A 23,808-nucleotide genomic window follows, 5' to 3' on the forward strand; every position below is an offset into this window, starting at 1 on the left:
ACAGAGACCTCATCGTTTGTGATAGACCCAAATAATTCTCCCTGACCATAAGCCCACACTCTCCGTTTACACCTTCCTCTGCCATATGGAGCTGCACTTTGTAAGCAAGCTCTGACCACTCTCCCCAGGTTTTTTCTCTGGGGAAAGACCTAGCTTCATGAACGAGTCATTTATCCCCACTGAGGCTGTTTCTGACAGACAAACCCAGCTCTCTATGGCCCCTCGACTTTCCTTAGAAATCCAACCCTTTACTCTTTCTCAAAATTCCTCCAATTGACACTCTGTGCTTCCCATGCTAGGGTCTTCTTTTCTCTTCTTCGAGTAAAGATTCCCATCAAGTTCTTAGTGGCAGCATAAAGAACTCCTAGCCAGGCCTCCCGGTCCTACATGTTTAATGTGTTCCGTGACAATTTCTCAGGAGGGTTCTGTTTATAAAGAACTTAGCGAAATAGCTAAGACGTACAACTGTCCCCAAATACTAGGCATCATCATTATTAATGTCTTAAAATAATGGCATTTTGGTTGAAATGGTGTCTACCTGATTGTGGCACTGTTTGGAAGTGTGTTCCCACTGTCACCACTTGTGTCCCTTTAGAACAAACCCACCTGCTCCCCTGAGGAGTCCTTCTTTGGGGAAGTTCATGCTTCCTCCTCTTAGGGTTTATTTCTGCCTTACATGGCCAACCTCTCCCTTTGACGCTTCTTCCAGGGGAACAGGCTCTGAGGTTTCTCTGTGTTGAGGTACTCTCACTGAAGTTTCTGTCTTTTTGAAGAGCCTAGATCCTTCCACTGGAGATGATTCCTGTAGGAGAGGCCCAGCTGCTCTCATCAAGGCTGCTCCTGGCTTCTCACACACAGCCACTCCCTTCATTCTGTCCCCATCTCTAGGTCCACATGGTTACCCTGAGCCTTTCTGCAAAGACCCAACCCATCCCATTGGGTTGCCTCCCTGGGCAAAAGGCCCCCTGCTTTCTCTAAGACTTTCATTGCCAAATGGTCCAAACCCCCGTGTCATAGGGCCAGGCCTGTCCTGGGGCTGAGCAGCCGCCCCACCCAGTTTTTGGAACATCCAATTACCTCGATGATTTCCCAGGGAAACCTGCCCAATTCCTCCCCCTGAGACTTCCCTGTGAGGTACTGAATGGAAACACAGCCACCATTATCACGTGAGTGCTCAGGAAATGTTAGCTTCGAGATCCGCGTTATTGACGTTGTTATTACGTATGAGAAACACATCTGTTTCCAAGGAGCATCCAGCCGGTCCCAACTACTTCCACTGAGGATTCTCACTGTAGGAACATTCTTTCCCCTCCCACTGCCAGTTTCCTGAGTGGAGTGGGCCCAGTTACTGCCACGAAGGCTGTTCTGTGTTCTGTGGACCCAATTCATCAAAGGCCTTGCTCAGGAATCTCTCACTGGCCTCTCCCCGATGGACTGACCTCAGCTGCTTCCACGGAGGCATCTCCTGTAGAGTCAGGCCACCCACTCTCATGGAAGCAGCTTCCCTGCTCTTTGAAGGGACTTGCTTTATGACAGTCACACGTCCCGTAGCTCAGCTACTCCCTCTGAAAAGCTTCTCTCCTTGCCACAGATTTGACTTACTCCCACCAGATTTCTTCCTTCCTGAGAGGTTTTGATCTCTCGGAGTTGGAAAGAACCAACTCAACTCCTCCTGTCGCCGCTTCCTATGTCTGGGAACTTGATCCTGGTTGTGAAGGTTCAATGAGATAAGCAACATGAAAGGAGTTAGGCCAGCGCCTGGCCCCCGCTAGCGCTCAGTGAATACGGGTTCAGTTGAGCAATGTCTTCCTTGAGCCTTCTTTTCCTACGGAATTACTAATAATAGATACTATTTACTGAGCTTTCACCATGTGCCAGTACTGTGGAAAGAGCTATGTATGTGTTATCCTACGTAGTCCTCAAAATAATCATTCTATACACAGGAAAACTGAAGCATACAGAAGTTAAATTACTTACCCAAAGCCAACGACTCGTACATGACAAAGGTCCATCTGAGTCCAAGTCTTGAGGCTTCACCACTATGCTCTCTGCCACGCCTATTTTCTGGTCGGAGAGAATAAAGTGACCTTTTCTCCCAATCTTTTCCAGCCTATGAACTTCAAGAGTGCCCAGACCCAGAGCCCTTTGCCAATGGCATTGTGAGGGGAGCTGGCTACAACGTGGGACAATCAGTGACCTTTGAGTGCCTCCCAGGGTATCAATTGACTGGCCATCCTGTCCTCACGTGTCAACATGGCACCAACCGGAACTGGGACCACCCCCTGCCCAAGTGTGAAGGTATGTCCCTCCCTCATCCCCAGCAGTTCTTCCTGGGGTGCTCGTAGAGACTTGTCCAGAGCGATCCCCTGTTCCACCTGCCTGCTCCGTGGGATCTCCAGGGCTGGAGGTCCAGGCAAACCATGGTCCATCCTGTTTTCACATGGTGTGATGGTCCAGCCTCTCCACGGAGAGGGTCCTGGTAACAGGGCTCCGGGCCAGCACTAGGGAGGACCTGGAGGAGATGTAGGCCACAGCCAAGAGGAAGACATACCCAGCCCTTGGGAAGATCCACCCTGACAGACTGGAGGACCCCCATTGAAAGGGAAGGTTCCACGTGAGGGAGTGGGAGCCCAATGTATGCTGAGGGCTAGAGAGATAGAGTTAATCCAGGCACCTGCCCAAAGGGAGAAGAGAATGAAGCCTCTTTCTAAGAACTCTCTTGCTCGCCTCTTCATCTTCCCCCTCCCTGCTCCGTTATACTCTCCTTCTACACGGGACTGGAGAGACCTGAGTTGATCTATCAGGGAGCTGGAGGTGGCACTTCCTTGGGTCTTCTTCCTTCCCCAGAACTGGGATGGAAGGTGACCAAGAGCTTGTGCTGCCTCCACCCTCAATCTGCACACTTCAGTTCCATTTGCCTTCCCTGTTCATTCTGGCAGCCCAGCATTTTCCTGGAGGAGAGGCAGGAATTTGTCTTGAAAGAGGAAGCCTTAGCAAGGGCAATAACCCAGGAAAGAGTGCCCCAGGTCTGGGATCAGATTACCCCAGGCTCCAACTCGTACCCCTTTGCCTCTCTGAGCTTCAGGTTCTTCCTCAGTAAAATGGAACTTCTCATCTATATTTCACAAGAGCTGAAGGATTTCACAGATGGCTTACTCTCAGACTCAAACTCTCAGTTTAACTCTCGATGGAAAGAGGGACCTTGTTTGTGAAACTGAGCCATTCTGGTGTTGGAATGTAAAACCATGATTTCTAAAACTATTATAGCCTCAGTTCATTTTTCAGATCTTCAGAGCTCTGCTGTACGTAACCAGTGGGTCATTCCGCAATTGTTGGCCCATCACGTGCTGTGCAACAAGCCTCATCGTGGGCTTTCTTCCCTTCTCATGCCTTGTTTGTCTTTTTATGGCATCATGGGAGAGAGAAAATAGCAGCACTTTCTCAGTCTGCTGGCTTGAGCCAGAAGCTCCTCTTCTTCCTCAGAAACCTTCTTCCCTTGGCTTCTCTGACACCATACTCTCTTGCTTTCTCCCATGTCCCTTATGGTAAATTTTAAGCCACTTGATATAGCACACATGACCCTTAGGTTAGGGCCTAGTCCCTGCTGACCTCCCATATTCTCTACTCTTATAGATTTTATGTTCCAGCTAAGCTGAAATACTTTGTTTTCCAATGTGCCATGTTTTCTTGCCTCTGGGTCTTAGCATATGTTTTTCCTTTCCCATACAGCATTCCTCTCTCTTACCTTGCCTACTTAGCCCTAGTCATCCCTTAAGTCTGAGTATAAATGTGAATTATACCAAGAATCCAAGGCTAGGTGCGGTGGCTCACACCTGTAATCCCAGCACTTTGGGAGGCTGAGGCAGGCAGATCACGAGATCAGGAGATCGAGACCATCCTGGCTAACATGGTGAAACCCCATCTCTGCTAAAAATACAAAAAATTAGCCAGGTGTGGTGGCGGGCACCTGTAGTCCCAGCTACTCGGGAGGCTGAGACAGGAGAACTGCGTGTACCTGGGAGGCGGAGCTTGCAGTGAGCCGAGATCGCGCCACTGCACCCCAGCCTGGGCAACAGAGTGAGACTCCATCTCAAAAAAAAAAAAAAAAAAAATTCCTTTCTTACAAAACCAGATGCAGGGCTCCCCCAAACACCCCTGTGGCATTCACGATGATGACATGGTCCAGCGTGTGCTACAGATGCTGGTGTGTTTGGCTGTGTCCCAGTAGTGTGCGTGCCTGGGACAGAACTAGAGTACCTTGCTCCCCACTGTCTCCCAGGCGGTGCCTGGCACCCAGGAGATATTCAGCTTATGTAACAGGGATGGCGTGTACCTGTGCACCACTTTCGGGATGTACGTTCACAGGACCCCTGGCCTCTGCTTGGAGTCTACTGGGATTCTCTCTCAGTCTGGTCTGCCCCATCCAGATGTCTGCTCGATGCCCCATGTCAGCTACAACACTCATTATTCTGGACCATGGTGTTTGGGGATTTTTGTCCACCATCCCTGTCTGTTTTCCTCCCCGGTGACTGACTCTGAATACCATGAAGGTGTCAAAAGCCTCTTCATCCCCCTGCCTGAGGCCTAAATCAGTGAGACTAAAATTGGGTGTTGTTTTTGGGGAACAGGAAGATAAGGAGAGAGGATCTTATCTACATAGCAAATGCCTCCTCTTCTGGGGCCTGGGCTGAACATTTTGCCTGCATTGTTTCACCTCATCACCACCACAATCCTATGGGGGAGGTATTCTTAGTCCCATTTTACAGGCGAGGAAATGGAGACTCAGAGAGGCTGAATTACTTATCTAAGAGTATCTGCTCAATAAATGGTTTAGCTATGATTTGAACCCAACCTTAACCTCACCCCAGGAACCCTCAACTCAAAGTCTAGACCACTAGTACCATTCTAGAAAGAGCAGATCAAAGAAAGAAAGATTTTCCCAATTTCTTAGCTCTTCCCAGCAAAAGCACTGCAGCTCTGACCCTAACATCTGCTTCCTCCCATTCCTGGGAAGGGAAAGGGGACAGCTTCAGTGCATCCTTTCTTCTTGGCAGTTCTCTTCATAAGAAAGAGAAAGAGGGAGGCTGAGGCAGACACACAGAGGGGCCTGCAGTGACAGTTGAGAGCTAGCCAGGGTGTTCTGTATGGGGACTGGTGGGTAGAAACAGGTGTGGCCATCGTCATTTTGGCCTCCCCTCCCGCATCCCACCTGACCTCCCTGACAGGATGATTAGTTCTAGGAGCTGGGAGTTCCTCCTGAAGCCATCTGAATTCTTAGGTGGGTACCGAGGCCCTGCACTTATGTTTGTGTTCCCTTCTTGGCAGTCCCTTGTGGCGGGAACATCACTTCTTCCAACGGCACTGTGTACTCCCCGGGGTTCCCTAGCCCGTACTCCAGCTCCCAGGACTGTGTCTGGCTGATCACCGTGCCCATGGGCCATGGCGTCCGCCTCAACCTCAGCCTACTGCAGACAGAGCCCTCTGGAGATTTCATCACCATCTGGTAGGCCAGGTGCCATGTCAACAGCCAATTAGATAAGAGTATTAGTGGGGTTCTATACTGGGTTACCAGTCAGTTACCTATTGGTTTAGAAAAACCAAGAGCTGAGTGGTTTTAAAGGCTGTCAGCCTCCTGGGTTTCAAATAAACATAGTGGAATGGGGCTCAGCTGCAATGGGCCATTATGGCTCCTTGAAGGGAGAGGAATGGGAGGGCAGTGGCTCCCAGCCTGCAGCTCTGCCAGGGCCAGGGAAAGTACCAACAGGTGTGTTAATGGGAGTAGGCGTGAGTACACAGACTTTTCTTAGTATTTCCAGAGTTCAAACCAACATTCTACATGTACCTGGGCTAAGCCACCCAGACTAATTGAAGAGATTTGAAGTGAAAATTTGTGATGTCCCATTGGTCATCTGGTGCTGAGCCAGCACTTTTCAGCAGAACTTTCTGCAGTGATGGACATGTTCTCTGTGTATGCTGGCCAATATGGTAGCCACTGGCTACAGAGCATTTGGATATGACTGAGGATCTGATTTTTAAATGTTATTTAATCTTGATAATTTAAATGTAAATAGCCATGTGTGGCTGGCAGTGGCTGAATTGGACAGCTCAGCTCTGAGTTAGGTAGTTATATATAACCAGAGTTAATTTTAAATTGGGAATACAAATTAGCATTTGATATGTGCAGTTTCCTGGACAGTTTCTTCCCAAACCACTGGATCTTCAGAAGAGCACATAATTTTAAAATTCCTTCGTTTGGTGGTTACTGCCATTCTGGGAATCATCAGGGGTTAGGGGAATTCTCTTCCAAAATTCCCAGGGCTTGGATAACTATAACCAGACTGCCCCGGGTTAAGTTCCAGCATGATTTCCAAGCAATGGCTAGGAACAGATAGGAGGGGTTAGATAAGGTTTCAGGGAAGAAATCCTTTGCCCCAGAAGGCATTGTGGGTATACTCTTTGCTTGGAAGACAAGGAAATGGAGCCGGTGTGCATAGCAGTAGGTTCCTACACCAACTCCTCAGCCCTGTCCTAGTGCTGCCCTAGACTGAGAGGACCTGTGGTAAGACCCACACCCTTGCTCCATGGAGCCTGAATTTCCCCAGGAGCCCATTGAGCTGGTGAAGAATCAGGTGAATGAGGAATCAGTGTGAGCTTCACCGAATGGTTGGGAGAGGTGTCTAGGGCGTGATGTGGGGGAGTTTGGTACAAAAAGAATCATAGCTTCCTACTCCAGGTCTGTCCTAAGGCCACCGATGGCACCAAGTGGAGCAGGCAGCTGTGGTGACTAGTGACATGCCAGGACCTTGTTTCCTACGTACAGGGATGGACCACAGCAAACAGCACCACGGCTCGGCGTCTTCACCCGGAGCATGGCCAAGAAAACAGTGCACAGCTCATCCAACCAGGTCCTGCTCAAGTTCCACCGCGATGCAGCCACAGGGGGAATCTTCGCCATAGCTTTCTCCGGTCAGTATGGAAACCTGGCCTGGTGGGAAGGGCCGGGCTTTCAAGTCAAGGCTGAGCTTGACTCCCAGCTCCACCATTTGCAGATCAAGTGACCTTGAGTGAGTTGAATAACCTCATGGAGCCTCAGTGTCTTCAGAGTTATGAGAATTAAATGTATTAGCCTATGTGAGAGCTCTCAGCGCAGGGTTCTGTAAATGCAACTTTTCCTCCTATTCCATGCTGCCAGGGCAGAGAGGCACAGAAGCCCAATCCTTGGTGCCAAGTCCACTCATTCACATCAACTCACTGGCCGAGTCGTCCCTTAGCACTTTCTAGAACATTCTCCCTCTCCAAAGGAATCTAGAGCCCCTGCTGACCTCTCAAGGAGCACTGTGTTTTTGTGCACAAATGAAGGCATTGTGATTTCGAGTAGGAAGAGTATGAACAATTCAGGGTAGGTGTGTCTTTATTGGCAGCCTGTTTTCTTCTACGAGTCCCAAGTTAGGGATCTGGATATTTCCTCATTTTTATTACAGTGGAAGTGCCTAGAGAAACTTACAGAATGTTCTCTGTGGACTTGTGCCCTTCTATGGAATGATGCACATATTTGCAATTTACAGATCACTGCAGATATTTTAACCAGAAATCAGGAAAGCTGGATTTTATTCCCAGCTCCACCTGGGGCCAGCTGTGTGAAACCTTGCACAGTTCCCTTCCCCACTTGAGACCTCAGTTTCTTCACCTGTAGAATTACAGATTTGGAGTTTGTGACCTGTAAGAATTCTGTGAGGTAGTAAGGCAAATATCCTAACCCCCATTTTACAAATGAAGAAATGGGGCAAAGGAAGGCTCAAGTACTTGCCCCAAAAAAACCATGTAGATAGAACTGGAAACAGAACCCAGCCCCTGCAGTATCTGCTACAGTATCTGCTCTGGTGTGACTATACAGTGTTACTACATCATGCATGCACTCGCAGAAACACACTAAGACTGTGAAAGAGGCAGTGAAAGAAACAGAAACTGACAGAGAGAAACAAGGATGTAAAGAGCCTAAGCAGCTGTGACTGCCATTCCCAGGAGCTATCATCCAGGGTGAGTGCAACGTGGGAATGAGACTCTGCCCTCTCCATCTGCTCAGTTCCCATGCCCCTCTTGTTGGGCACACCTGTTGCTCCACTAATGAGGTCCAGGCTTTAAGGCTCTGTCATTTTGACTCGTGACTTTCCTATAGAGTGATAGAGTATGGACTTCAGAGTCACAGACAGGTTCAAACCTTGGCTCTGACACATACAAGCTATGTAATCTTGTCTGTTGTTTCACCTTTCTGAGCCTCAATGTTATTGTGCACAAAATAGGAATAGTATAAGTACTTAACCTCCTAGAGTTAAATGAAACAATGCTTGGAAATCCTTAGCTCTAGGCACAGAGTACAAAAGATGATCAGTAAATTATAGTCCTAATAGTCATCATTGTCATGATTATTTGTATTATATTTAGATATTGACAGTCTTGGTGTGAAGTTACCTTGATGCTAGGCCAGGTCTCATGTTCCTATTCCTGAGCCCTCACCTGTGCCAGAACCAGGTAAAGGAGGCTCAGCACAGCCCCAGGCCATCCTTATTTCCAAGTTCTTCTCAGTAAGGTCTTTCAGTGAGAGTGCTTGCCTAAGGGCACAGTGCTCCTTCCGTCTCTCAGATGAGACATAAGGCCCTTGCTATGGTGTAAATGCTTAGGTCCCCCCAGAATTCATATGCTGAAATCCTAACCCCCAAGGTGATGGTATTAGGAGGTGGGGCCTTTGGTCAGACAACAGAGCCCTCATGAATGGGATTAGTGCCTTTATAAAAGAGACCTACGGAATCACTGCTCTGAAGCCTTCTCAGTGGAAAGAGCTAAGAAACACAGGAAACACAGAGGCCCAGGCGGGTGGATCACCTGAGGTGAGGAGTTCAAGACCAGCCTGACCAACATGGAGAAACCCCATCTCTACTAAAAATATAAAATTAGACAGGTGTGGTGGCACATGCCTGTAATCCCAGCTACTCAAGAGGCTGAGGCAGAAGAATCACTTGAACCCAGGAGGCGGAGGCTGCAGTGAGCCAAGATCATGCCATTGCACTCCAGCCTGGGCAACAAGAGCAAAACTCTATCTCAAAAAAATAAAATGAAAATAAAGAAAAGAAAAGAAACGAAACACAGGAAACTCATTTGCCCCTTTCACCACATGAGGACACAGCATAAAGACAGCTGTCCATGAACCAGTAAGCAGGCCCTTACCAGACATCAAAATTGCCAGTCCCTTCAACTTGGACTTCCCAGCCTCTAGAACTGTGATGACTAAATTTCTGTTGTTTAGAAGTCACCCAGTCTATGGTAATTTGTTATAGCAGCCTGAATGGATTAAGACAGCCATTCATTCCCAGCTTAGACCATAGCCCAAGGCTTCACTGACCACAGGAGCAGGCAAGGGTCTGGGGCAAGAAAGGAGGAACTGCTGTGCCCAGATCAGCAGGTTCAAGTGGGAGAGGCACTGGACTAGGGGATGAGTGAGCAAAAGAGGCACATTCCATGCCTCATAGAACTTTTGGTAAGTTGTGGAATATATCCTACATATAAAAAGTATATGTAACATGTACGTGCAGTTTAAAGAGTAATAAAATGAACACCATCATTGAGCCTAAAACAAAGAACACCTAAGCCTTTGAAGCTCTGTTCCTTCCTCAACACATTCCCCTACCCTACCCTGAGAGTTAACCATGATCCTGTACTTTTGGTTAATCATTCATTGCTTTTCTTTTTATTTTACTCCATATGTGTGTCTCCAAAAATATGTTGCTTAATTTTGCATGTTATTTCTGTTATGTAAAGACAATCATTCTATAAATGTTCTTCTGCAACCTGCTTTTCTCACTCAAAATTTAGTTTTTGAAATTCATGTTGGTGCATGTGACTGTACTTAACTCATTTTTCAATGCTGTATGATTTCATTGCATGAAAATGTAACAATGTATTTAGTCTACTATTAACACTTAAGTTGTTTCATTTCAAGCAATATGAACATTGTTGCTTATTCCTTATTGTGAACACGTACAAGGGTTTCTCTTCAGTACATGTCTGTGTGGAGTTGTGAGATTGTAAATATCCACATATTTAGTTTCACTAGGTAATGCCCAATTTATCTTAGAAGCAGTTATAACCATTTACACTCTTCCCAGCAACTGAAATAGAGTTCCTATTGCTCTACATCCTTGAAAACACTGGGTTTTAGCAGACTTTACATTTCTACCAATCTGGTAGATGCATGAAATGTCATTTCACTTGTATGCTTGTGATGAGGCAGAGCATGCTTTCCTGTGTTACTGAGTGTTCATGCTTCCTGCTCTGTGAAATGTCTGCTCCCCAGACAGCTTTCCTGCTCCAAGGAGAGAGAGATAATGAGTAATTAAGAGGACAAAATTTTTGCGAATCATAACCAATGCTATGAAAGACATAAAAGGATAAGATAGTAAACAAAAACTTGGAGAATTCCATGCAAAGTAATTGTGGAAAACCTAAGAGTGGATATTCAAGATAAGAACTAAAGAAAAAAAGGAACTAGACTTGCAAAAAGTGGACACTGAAAGTGGGGTTGGGGAAATAATTTTTGCCTTTCTCCAGGCAAACAGCCCTAAGGAACTTTCTTTTCATATGAGGATCAATAAGAAAAAGGAAAAATACCTTAAGGAGACCTGTGAAAGATTTTATAACATTAAAAATTAGAACATGAAATTTGAATTACAGAGAAAAATGCCCTTCAAAAAAAACATGGTTTAGGAACTAGAAGTAATAGAAATAAATTTTGGGAAGCATCTTCTTCTAGTATAAATCTAGATAACATGGACTCCAAATAACAGGTGAAATGTTCAGACAGCACACAAATGAAAAGAAAGGTCTGGCCAAGAGATAAATAAAAGGAAAGCTAAATCTCTTCCCTTCCCCCCTTGAACAATTCAGTCCTAAAGCTGTGAGATGGGACAAAGCAAAGACATCTAATATGGTTTGGTTGTGTCCCCACCCAAGTCTCATCTTGAATTGTAGTTCCCATAATCCCCATATGTCATGGGAGGGACCAGATAGAGATAATTGAATCATGGGGGCCAGTTTCCCCCATCCTGTTCTCATGATAGTGAGTTAGTTCTCATGAGATCTGGTGGTTTTATAAGGGGCTTACCCCCCTTCGCTGAGCTCTCATTCTTCTCCTTCCTGCTGCCATGTGAAGAAAGACATGTTTGCTTCCCCTTCTCCCATGATTGTAAATTTTCTAAGGCCTCCCCAGCCATGCTGAACTGTGAGTCAATTAAACCTCTTTCCTTTATGAATTACCCAATCTCAAGTATGTCTTTATTAGCAGTGTGGGAACAGACTAATACAGCATCCATACTTGTCAGGCAAGAGGGAGTGTGAACCATTGTAGCTGAGGCCAGGGTGTTGGGGGAAGCCACACTGATGGGCTGCCTGGCACGGGCAGCTGGAGTTTAGGTATCTGTACAGGGATGGAACTGGCACAAGGTGTCAGAGCTCTGCGCAGGATGAGCAGACATCTGTGTAGGATATTGGAGCCCAAGCAGAGGAAGTCGGGCATCCACACAGAGAAGGATCAGCCCAGCAAAGGAAGTCAGAGCCCAAGTAGAGTGAGGAGGGAGGGGTCAACAAATGAGACCTTGGTTCCAGATGAGTTATTGATCAAATAAGTTAATACCTTAAGGACAATAGAAGGCAGGTGTCTCACTGTCAGAGAAGAGGGTTAGAACTATATAGAGAGCAAAAATTATAATATACCCAATGGTGTTAAATTTGAATTGGATGTATTAGTGTGAGCTTATGGTTTTCAATGTGTAGAGAAATGGAAGAAAATATGAGTGTGTGGGTGGGGCATGTGTGAGTACATGTGTGTATGCACATACATTTCTTAGCTTTTTCTACTGAGAAGGCTTCAGAGCGGTGATTCTTCAATAGTAATGAGCACATCTAGCTCATTAGTTCCTGAATCTAGGCATTGATTCCTAAACAACATTTTCTGCTAAAATGGACCAGGGTTTCTTGAAGAAATGGCTGATCCCAAGCCTGGAGCAGAGAAAGTAGAAGACAAGCCAGGAATATCTTATGGCAGAAAGTAAGGAAATGCCCAAGGCATGATGGAGACATGTCAAAGGGACATAGAAGCTAGCTTGGAGGGGTTCTCACTGACCATATTGGGAATAATTTGAGAATCAAAGTCTTTTAAAATAGCAAGAAATGGTGGTAACCTATTGAATCAAGCAGAATACTATGTATATCCACACAGACATTAATTACAACTTTTTTTTTTTTTTTTTTTTGAGATGGAGTCTCACTTTGTTGCACAGGCTGGAGTGCAGTGGTGCGATCTCGGCTCACTGTAAGCTCCGCCTCCCGGGTTCATGCCATTCTCCTGCCTCAGCCTCCTGAGTAGCTAGGACTACAGGCGCCCGCCACCTTGCCCAGCTAATTTTTTTGTATTTTTAGTAGAGACAGGGTTTGACCGTGTTAGCCAGGATGGTCTCCATCTCCTGACCTCATGATCTGCCTGCCTTGGCCTCCCAAAGTGCTGGGATTACAGGCATGAGCCACCACGCCCGGCCAATTACAAGTTATTTTAAGGAATGGGATATTTACATAACTTCAGACTACCCACCACCATACACACACACACACACACACACACACACACACAATAATAACAAAGGGAAAAAGAAGTGGAGAAGACTGGAAGACACACCCACCTCATCAATAATGGGACAAATTGAAATCATACCCTGGCTGAGAGGATGCAGTGAGAAGAAGCTAACATCAGTTCTGTGATTATCCAGTTGCAGAAGCATAAGCTGAACGTAATCAGGAGGAAACACCAGGCAAACCTAACTTGAAGGACATAGTGTCAACTCCCCAACAGGCAATCTTCAAAAGTGTAAAAGTCCTGAAGGTCAAGTAAAGACATGGGAACCATTCCAGACTAAAGGAGACCAAAGAGACATAACAATGAAATGCAACATGTGATTCAGAACTGGATCAATAAATTTTCAAGGAATTTATCGGAAAAACAGGTGAAACTTGAATGAGATGTGAAGATTCGATGGCAGTAATATGTAGAATACAATTCATTGATTTAGGGAAATGTTTATTTTATATTGTTCAGTGCGGAAAAAAAAGCAGGTGATTTTAAAAACTCAGGTGATGGTATCACAAGAAAATACAGTGATTATGGACTCCCACCCTAGACCACACTCACCACTCCTTGTGATGTTCTGAAAAAGAGATACAAGCAAGAAACAAAGGCAAAGGAAGGCATTTCAATATTGGCTGGGCATGGACTCCAAATTCAAAAGCAGAGCCTCAGTCCTTTGGTAAGCTCAAATGAACCATGTGAGCTCACGTTTTTTTTTTTTCTAAGCTAATTTGGTTTTAAAGGTTTCAAATGAGGCTGAGTGTAGTGGCTCACGCCTGTAATCCCAGCACTTTTGGAGGCCAAAGTGGGCAGATCAACTGAGGTTGGGAGTTCAAGACCAGCCTGACCAACATGGAGAAACCCCCATCTCTGCTAAAAATACAAAATGAGCCAGACGTGGTGGTGCATGCCTATAATCCCAGCTACTCAGGAGGGTGAAGCAGGAGAATTGCTTGAAACCAGGAGGCGGAGGTTGCCATGAGCCAAGATCACACCATTGGGATCCAGCCTGGGCAACAAGAGCGAAACTCCATTTCCAAAAAAAAAAAAAAAATAGATGAATAAAAGCTTCAAATGAAAGGCCAGTCCAGGACACCCAGCAGCTTGAGGAATAATGTTCCCAGGAAGACGATAGGGACCATTGCTCACAATGGCTGCTGCTGAGTCCACTGCTGCCTAACATTAATAAAGCAGCTGCCCACCGCCCAGCAGTTCACATGTTCACACACACCAGAATCTGGCTACGCTCTCTCAGCACCTCACCCTCTTCCCCCCAGGGGAAGAAGGAGGGTATTCACAAAATGAAATAGGGAGTCAGCTTTGGATGTCCCCGGCCCCAGACTTCTGTAGCAATAACATGGTAGATACAGTGGGATACCATCAACGTGGTAAGAGTGTGTGTGTGTGTGTGTGTGTGTGTGTGTGATGGGAAACAGGGAGGGCGTGTCTGTAAAAGACCCAAGATCCTACAGCAAAATCTTTACAATACTTATGCCTAGATGGTGAGAGTTGGGAAATTTTTGTTTTGCTGCTTTTTAGTATCCATTTGGGAGGCCAAGGTGGGAAGATCACTTGAGCCCAGGAGTTTGAGACCAGCCCGGGCAATATCATGAAATCCCATCTCTACCAAAAAAAAAAAAAAATGTAATTAGCCAGGTGTGGTGGCATGAGCCTATGAGCCTGTAGTTCCAGCTACTTGGGAGGCAGAGGTGAGAGGATAGTTTAAGCCCAGGAGGTCAAGGCTGCAGTGAGCTGTGATTGTGCCACTGTACTCCAGTCTGGGTGACAGCAAGACTCTGCTAAAAAAAAAAAAAAAAAAAAAAAAAAGGAGTTTAAAAATGTAATGGCAAATGACCCCAGTCAAAACAGTAATCACAAAATATAAAGTACCCAGGCTGTATTTAAGTGGGGATTTGTTTTTATTCACTTTTTTCCTGGAAAAGTTTAGTATGCCTTAGAAGTTTCGAAGATAAGTATGACGCTGGGAATGGAAGGCACCAATTTTTTTTAACTTATTTAGAAAAAGTATAATTGGCTACATAAAAACGTAATACTTCTACAAATCAAAAGTGCCATAAATAAAACCAAGCAAATGATAAACTGGGAAAATATAATTAACCGGCTAAGGTCAACCTTGAATATTCAGAGTTCTTCAAATTTATAAGAAAAATAGGGACAAAGAAGGTCTTTCATAGCTAGACCTTCTTTCTGCCTAGAGTTTTATAATGTCTCACGCTGCAAGGTTTCACAGTGCACTGGATGTTGATGACACAGTATGCAGTGCACAGAGGCACTGTTTTGTCACGTCATATTGCTGGGTGATCATGAAGTGACGTTTTAAGTATTTAAACTTCTAACATATTGGTTTATCGCAACTCTTTTAATAGACAGTTAAAAAGAGAGATGCAAATAGGCCATTAACATGTGAAAAATGTGTAGCCTAATTAGTTATTAAATGCCAATTAAAATAAAATAAATGCTGCTTTTTTGTTTAGCAAGTTAACAAAGATTAAAAACAGACGACTATCTCTCCCAGCTGGCCCTAAGTTCTGTGAGGGCAAGGGATGTATTTGTTTTGGTTGTTCTTGTATCCTCAACACCTGACACAGTGCCTGACCCAGGGTGAGTCCTCCATACACAATCATTACATGAACTGGGTAAAAGAAGAATGATGGCGCCCAGTGCTGGAGGAACTGTCACTCTGTTCACAGTATCAATGGGAACCGTTTTCCTGGAGGGCAAAATGGAAGCATGCAGCGAGCGTGGATGCGGCCCTTCCTGGTTTATGTTAAATCAAAGGTAAACCCATTTGGTTACCTCAAGAGTGCCTCTTAGTTTTAGCACCCACATTTCAGAGAGCTTACATATCTCTCAATACAATACATTTCAGCGAAGGCGTCTACAGAAAACATTTACATTTAGATCCCCCAAAACATAATACACCATTTTAAATAAATCTATATGCAGGGAAAGTCTCAAGTTGCATTCCAACTACAATTGGTAAAATGTCAGAATCTCGTGCGGACTTTTGGAAAGGGGCTCCAATTCCATGGCGGGGATGTGTGTCTTAGAGGCTGCTGGCTCTGAGATGTCGCTCCATGCTGTTCATTGTGAACTGTACTCTACCACCTAGCGCCAGTCCTGAATGCATTCCCACCAAGCCTTTCATAGCTAGACCTTCTTTCTTTTTTTTTTTTTTTTTTTTTTTTTTGAGACGGAGTCTGGCTCTGTCGCCCAGGCTGGAGTGCAGTGGCCGGATCTCAGCTCACTGCAAGCTCCGCCTCCTGGGCTTACGCCATCCTCCTGCCTCAGCCTCCCGAGTAGCTGGGACTACAGGCGCCCACCACCTCGCCCAGCTAGTTTTTTGTATTTTTTAGTAGAGACGGGGTTTCACCATGTTAGCCTGGACGGTCTCGATCTCCTGACCTCGTGATCCGCCCGTCTGGGCCTCCCAAAGTGAGACCTTCTTTCTGCCTAGAGTTTTATAATGTCTCAAGCTGCAAGACTTCACGGTGCACTGGATGTTGATGGTACAGTATGCAACGCACAGAGGCACTGTTTTGTCACGCCATGTTGTTGGGTGATTGTGATGTTTTAAGTATTTACTAACATAATGGTTTGTTGCATATATGTAGGTATTTTATTTTGTCTTAATTACTTTTTGGATTTTGGGTTGAAATACAACATAGTATCATTTTTTCCCACTTAAAATGATGGGATATAGGCTCCTAGTTAATGTCTTTACACAGAACATTTGATTTCCAGGAAAGGATTACTGACACTCAGCAGGAGACATCTGTACTTTCAAAAGGGTCATGTACTTGAATCTTTTCTAGTTAAAAAAGAAAAAAACCATAAAAGATGCATTTACAAAAAAAGATTTCATGGCAGCTTTATTTTAAATTGCAAAACTTTTGGAAACGTCAATGGTTAAGAGGGCATCTGTTAAATACATTCTAGTAAATCTGTATGATTAAATCCTATGAAGTTATTTCAATCATATTTTTGAAGAAATTTAATTATATGGGAAATTCTTGCAATGTAATAGTAAGTGTGCAAAGATCAACACAAAATATATAACATATAATGCAAGTTGTGTAAAACAAAAATATTTATATATGCAGAGAATAAACACTCCAAGAACGTACTGTAATTGGTTAACAGTCATTATTCTGAGAGAGCAATGGATGAGTTTGATTTCTTCCTACTGTTCCATAGAATACCTCAAATTTTCTTCAATGAGAATGATTATATTTGTGTTATTAAAGAACACTTTTTTAATATAGCCCAGATTGGGGTGATTGGAAATAGTAACAATAACAATAGCAGCAGCAGCAAGAGCAGCTAACACTTGTGTAGAACTTGACTCTGTGCCAGTAATAAAAGCCAGGTTATGAGCCCGTACGGAACTTTGCCTCAGTAAATAGCATCCTGCCTCTAGCATCATTCAGTCTCTGCCCATAGGGATGAATTCCAGTCTAGAAAATGTGTGAAGCCAGAAGTATCTGGTCAAAGATCAGAAGGGTCAGCTTGTTAGCTGACTTCGGTGGGTAATCGCAGAAGCCACGTACAGCATGTGATGCTCAGTGGTGGGAAGAATACAGGGTTTGGGAGCAGCCAGACCTGGATTCAAATCCTGCCTGGGCCACCTAATTACTATGTGACCTTGAGGAACTTACTTCACCTTTCTGAATCTCACTTGCTCACGAGTTGAGTAAGAGCACCTCACAGCGCGGTCAGATGTTATGAGGGTTTGAGTGGCAGCCTATAAAACACCTAATATCCACGAGGCACTCAGAAAACGCTCCTCTCCCACCCTTCAGTGCTGGTGATGGTGTCACGGACTTCTTAGATCGCCCCTCCTTTGTTATTATTGATTTCAATAAGGATGACAGAAGATAAGCAAAAAGGACTTGGCTAAACTTGCCCTGTTTACAGATAAGTACTCACGAATATCTGTATGTGAATAAATGAGGGATGAGAAAGTGAAGAATTGAACAAATGAATGACAGCATAGCTGGAGAGCGATGATCTTACCCTAACTTGCCTGCTTTTATCTTTTCAGCTTATCCACTCACCAAATGCCCTCCTCCCACCATCCTCCCCAATGCCGAAGTCGTCACAGAGAATGAAGAATTTAACATAGGTACCGCCTCCCAAGCCAGCAAGAACTGCGAGCCCAGGACTGGGGAAGGAAGGGAAGGTGGCGGTGGGAGCTGTTGGGTCAGTGGCTATTACCCCCTGCTCCTGTCTATGGAGAGAGAAACACTAGGACCTGTGCCAGCAGGTTCTGTCCACTGAGTTTGCACCCAAAATAAAATCAAAAGGGGAGCCAGGAAAACAGTTTTCTTCTGTGATTCAAGTCAGCATCTTTTTGAGAAATAAATCCATGCAAGACAGTATAAAATGTCCTGAAATATGAAACATTCCGAGGCTCAGGCAAGGCTGAGCTGTGAGAGGGGAGCAGTTGTCTGGGCCATTTGATGGGAGCCGAGCTAGTTATTTAAGTGTGAACAGAACATGATCCGCCTCTGATTATCTCACCTGGAAGTGGGTTCAAGGTACTAATGGGTGCCCATCAGCCCTGACCAGACTTCTTAAGAGAGTCTACATGTTAGTCTTTCTTTGACAGGTGACATCGTACGCTACAGATGCCTCCCTGGCTTTACCTTAGTGGGGAATGAAATTCTGACCTGCAAACTTGGAACCTACCTGCAGTTTGAAGGCCCACCCCCAATATGTGAAGGTAATTGCATGGAGCCGCATCTGTATGGGGCCTAGAAGTTCCTCCTAAACAAAGCCCTTGTTTTGCTCCTCTTTCTATTCCCAGTTCTCAGCTCAGTCACTGCCCCGTAACATGGAAGTTGTCTTGGTAAATGTTGTCTGATGAATGAATGAGTGCATGTGGAATGAGTGAGTGATCACTCTGGATAGGTTCTCTGCCCTCTTCTGATGTCTGAACCTGTGAATTGGCCACAGTGGCCACATCTATTTCCATCTGCTTTTTTTTTTTCCTGGAAATTTCTTGGAATTTCATACTGAGTACTGGAAGGAGGAAGTCCCTCCCTGGGCCCTCAGGGAAGGGTAGGCTCACACACCATCCCTGCTTTACTGATGCATGGATGCACTCAAGGTGCTGTGTGCCAAACCAGGCAACTGAGAGACCACAGCAGTCTGTATTCCAGTGTACTATGCCTTGATAGAAATGAATTCTCTTCAGCTAGTCACCCCAGCTAAGATCAAAAAATAGTCTCCACTCATCAGGCATATGACCTAAGGCAAGGTACCTGATTGTCCTACCCTTAGTCTTCCCTTCTATAAACTGAGGATAATGATAGTACTTATGCAATGGGGGTATTAAATGGGTTAATAACATAAACAAGTTTAAGATGATGCCTGGCATGCAGTTATTGCTCCATGTCTGCTGTTAATATTATCGCTAGTGCAACTACTGTTGCTAGAACTACTGCTACCTGCAAATATTCAGTAGCCTATGGGGAAACAAGTTAGCCTTTCCCTCACTTCTGGGAAAGCAAGAGTAGGAAGAACCTGCAATATGGACTGACAGTGAGGACTAGCAGACCCGGTAGAGGCAGGAGGGGACCACGAGGCCTAAGAGAACTTAAGTATCACTACATCTCAGTGCCCTGTGCTGGTCATCGGATTAGTGAAATCAGGAGCATGTCACAGCTAAGCGAGTTTCCTCCTAGAAGACATTTGTTTTCCTTCTCTCCTTAAAATTAAAAAGGAAGCTCTATTGGGAAAAGTCAGTGAGTACCTTTCCAAGCTACTCAGGCAGAAGCCTGGATGAGTCCTGTGAAATTCTGGGCCATAGCAAGACTCTGTCTAGGAGCCCAGCCCCACTGCTGATTACCAAGCCTCACTTCTCTGAAGGCAGAGGTGAGATGGGTGGACAGCCCGTAGCAAAGCCTTCTACCCAAAATAGCATTACCTGAGATTGTAATCCAGGGATTAATTTTTGGCCTTGCAGTTCCAGAAACTCCCTTTTACCAGTGTCCCAGAATCCAGCATGCCCAGGAAGCCTGTCTAAAGGCACATCTACTGTAAAATACTGATTTCTCTGTGTGCAGTGATCAGAATACTTACAACTATTGTCAATGCACACCTTTGTACTGAAAGAACAATGTAATAAAGAAGCTGATTTAGTCCTCAGAATTTTGCTTTGGTGTCCACAACCCAAGCAAATGGCGGTGGATTGTCCTGAAATTGCTTTCATGCTGTGATGCTTGCCCGTGCTCCAGGACTCAGTGCTGGAGAAGGGCCTCTCTGAACCAGCAGCTTCCCTCCTATTCATGGTGATGACAAAAAAACCAATCCTGCTCCTCCAGCTCCTCCTTTCCTAAGTTCCAAGCTCAATGTCTTCCTTAGAATGACATTTTTTTCTTTAGCTATGTTACTCCTACTAATTAGGCCACAGCCAAGTTCTGAGACCTTTCTGTCCAAGATGCAGTTATCATCATTCCCTCTACAATTTATTGCAGCACTATGTTGCATGCTTTACATATATTATTTCATATTATATATTTTTTTGTTTGTTTGTTTTTGTTTGTTTTTTTGTTTTTGAGATGGAGTCTCACTCTGTTGCCAGGCTGGAGTGTAGTGGCACAATCTTGGCTCACTGCAACCTCTGCCTCCCGGGAAGTAGTTCTCCTGCCTCAGCCTCCCGAGTAGCTGGGACTACAGGCACGTACCACCACACCCAGATAATTTTTGTATTTTTAGTAGAGATGGGGTTTCACCATGTTGGCCAGGATGGTCTCGATTTCTTGACCTCCTGATCCACCCGCCCCAGCCTCCCAAAGTGCTGGGATTACAGGCGTGAGCCTCTGCACCCAGCATATAATGTTTTATATAATGCTCACAACAGCCCTGTAAAGTCTGTGTTATCTCTGTGTTAGAGATGGAGAAGCCATCACACAGAGAGGAGATAACTTGTTCAAGACCACACCAGTAGGAAGCGGCAGAGATGGGCTATAAATCCAGGTGTATTTGACTCAAAATCCCATGTACTTACCTCTGCCCTATATAGCACCATCTTTGTTCCAATAAAACCCATTTTATAGATTATCTTCTTTGGATCTGGGGAAGCCTTACTGCTGTCTGTATGTATGTTCCATCCTCCCCTACTCAAAACCAGGTAGTAGAACACACAACTTAACTAGGAAGTGATTCCAACCAACTGGCGAAGCCCAAGTCCCAGAAAGACTGCAATATTGACACAAGATCTAAGGCCACCTCATGTCATGGAGCAGCACAGTGATGGATGTGGGATCTGACTTGAATGTGCTCAAATACTGATTTTCTAATGGTTGTCTTTTATATTGGGAAAAGCAAATGTGTTGGCCATAGTTTCATCTCCACCCCCACATACTTGGTGTTTGTCTTTCTTTCTCCAAGTGCACTGCCCAACAAATGAGCTTCTGACAGACTCCACAGGCGTGATCCTGAGCCAGAGTTACCCTGGAAGCTATCCCCAGTTCCAGACCTGCTCTTGGCTGGTGAGAGTGGAGCCCGACTATAACATCTCCCTCACAGTGGAGTACTTCCTCAGTGAGAAGCAGTATGATGAGTTTGAGATTTTTGATGGTAAGTCGGTCAAATGCTGCATAGTTCTCTGCTGCGGAAGACATGGACTTGCTCCAGAACCCGAGGAGTCTGTGCTGCAGTTTTCCTATCAGGGCTTGCCAGAAGCTCCACAGGATGTCCCTCCCTAACCACAGCAACCCCAAGGCCGTGGGACCTGAGGGGTGGCATGGCCCAAGCAGCAGAGCTGCTTGTACTGCAACTTGAACCTGTTACCGAACCTTTTCTTAACTGTAGCTCCCATTCAAAGCTGTTCCTGTTAATGTCAACAGATAAATGGGTCATACCAGTATTCCCAAGTGAAGAGTGTGCTTCCTCCAGAACCCAGAGATCTACCAAACTACTGCTTCTTTGGCTTTAAGAGGGAAAACGTGCAATAATTTGCTCTTTAATTTGGAGGGCATGTCTCAGCATGCTTCAGACCACTGGACCCTAAAAATTTCACAGCAAAACTTTGTAGGATTTATCTCTTACCCTCTGGAGCACATGCATCTTGCAAAGGCATCTTGCCAAAGCACTAATTGTCCCTTCTTACTCCTCAGATCTGATTAATATGATGTCCTCAATAAAGTGAACTAATATGTTATATTCTGCAAGATGTCCAGATGGTCCACATCCCTTTATACTCTATTATGACAGAGAGCAGGAGAAGTAACATAGCTCTGGGGGAAACCATGAATGTATACTGTTGTCTACCTCATGTGAATGCAAACTGCTTCTGATCCTCCTTTCTGAAGGGTATGAAAAAGACTACATGGACAGATCAATAGCTACATTCTATGTAACCAAGGCTGTGTTAATCTGTGCTAATAAAGATATGCGCCTACACAGCTGCTACAGTTGAGGCTCCTACTTTATTAAGTGTGTACTGTGAGACGGACCTGGTCCAGGACTCCATTTATTCTCAAAACAACCTTCATATACCCCTCCTCTCACGGAGGAGGGGTGTGATAATGCTTTGGACCCCCAGGTATCAGCATCAACTAACATCCTGTATCCAGAAGTCTTTGATATATCTGAACATTCCCTTGTCTATAATATTCTGTTTTCTGAGTACATAGTAGTAGGTCTTTGGGGGGAAGAACTGTAGGAACAACTGCTATATACAATTGCTGTCATTGTGCAGGGACTTTTTTCATAGGGACCCAGCCTCTTGGGAAATGAAACCTGGCTCAAGTCTGCAAACTGGGCAGGGGATTGCACCTTTCCGCTGGGGGCAGCTTTTCTCACCCTGCTCATAGATCTACTCATGATCTATTTTGTTCATCTAGTCATACTTGTTTTGGCTGCTCTTCTTGGCTTCCTATTTACTTTGCCCTTAGGAACATCATGTTCTCTGAGCCATCTTTGTAGATCCCGTAGGCCAGGCTCTCCCAGCTGCCATTCCAGCCTTGCTTCCCATTTTAGTAATTACGCCAACTTTGCTTCTGACTGTTAAGTAATTCCACCTGGCCTCTGTATTCTAGGATCTTCTCATCCCCATTACTGCTAGGGAGCCGAGTCTCTCTTCCCATCAGTTTTGACCCACAGAGGATAGCCATTAGTTACTCAGGTTTTCAGCAATGCTGGTGCTCACCCCCTCCAGGAAGACTGGAGCTCCTTACCTCCTGATTGCTTTCGTAAATGGAGTGTCCTCCAGGTCTTCCTGAGAACTATGGTCAGCAGACCTAGCCCAGCATGCCACTTCTCCGACCTTTTCCCTTCACAGTTTGCATGGCAGTTCTGGTGTTTAATATGATCCATTACTTTTTCCAAGCTTCTAAGAGCTGTCTTAGTGGCATAGTAGAGCCATCACTCAGGGCCTTTTCCAAAGTGATAAATCCTGTGTTATGGATTATCCAGCTTTATATTCTGTGCCCCTTCAACCAGCCCCTTCGGGATGCAATCTCAGGCACTTAAGGTAGAACAAAAGAAGAGGGAGGTCTTTCTCAAAGAGCTTTCAAAAGCAGTATTAGGGAGCTCTATTACTTATGACCCCCAGATATGACATTTTCTTCTAGCTTTATTACTATGTATGCATTCCATAAATATTTTTTCTATGTGGCAGGCACTGAGCTGTTTTGTTTTTTTTGTTTTTGTTGTTGTTTTTGTTTTGAGACTGAGTTTTGCTCTGTCACCCAGGCTGGAGTGCAGTGGTGCGATCTTGGCTCACCGCCTCCTGGGTTCAAACGATTCTCGTGCCTTAGCCTCCCCAGTAGCTGGGACTACAGGTACGCACCACCATGACCAGATAATTTTTGTATTTTTTTAAAGTAGAGATGGGGTCTTGCTATGTTGCCCAAGCTGGTCTCAAATTCCTGGGCTCAAGTGATCCACCTGCCTCAGCTTCCCAAAGTGCTGGGATTACAGGCGTGAGCTTAAATACACACAAGAGAAGTAGGGTGGCCAAGTGGAAGAAGTTCCCAGTTTGAAAACCAGCTCTTCCACTAACCAGCTAGTTGACCTTGGTCAAATCTCAAAATGCAAATCAATTTCATCTTACCTGCCAGCTGCTATAGGTAGGCAGGGACTTCCTGAGTACTGCTTTAGAGCTGGGC

The 23,808-nt window shown here is 45.1% G+C and overlaps 1 protein-coding gene across 1 annotated transcript in view; it reads left to right on the forward strand.

The window, feature by feature from the left end:
• Positions 1 to 23,808, forward strand: part of CSMD2 (CUB and Sushi multiple domains 2) — a 602,688-nt gene that overhangs the window by 510,323 nt on the left and 68,557 nt on the right. Inside the window, exons 42-48 of the mRNA XM_033228874.1 lie at positions 1,592 to 1,717; positions 2,110 to 2,298; positions 5,326 to 5,503; positions 6,821 to 6,966; positions 17,733 to 17,813; positions 18,300 to 18,413; positions 21,086 to 21,274. Coding sequence (XP_033084765.1) covers positions 1,592 to 1,717; positions 2,110 to 2,298; positions 5,326 to 5,503; positions 6,821 to 6,966; positions 17,733 to 17,813; positions 18,300 to 18,413; positions 21,086 to 21,274 — 1,023 coding nt within the window. The remainder of the gene's footprint in view (positions 1 to 1,591; positions 1,718 to 2,109; positions 2,299 to 5,325; positions 5,504 to 6,820; positions 6,967 to 17,732; positions 17,814 to 18,299; positions 18,414 to 21,085; positions 21,275 to 23,808) is intronic.

This window comes from Trachypithecus francoisi, unplaced genomic scaffold (genome assembly GCF_009764315.1).
Source record: "Trachypithecus francoisi isolate TF-2019V2 unplaced genomic scaffold, Tfra_2.0 Lachesis_group12, whole genome shotgun sequence".
Lineage (NCBI taxonomy): Eukaryota > Metazoa > Chordata > Mammalia > Primates > Cercopithecidae > Trachypithecus > Trachypithecus francoisi.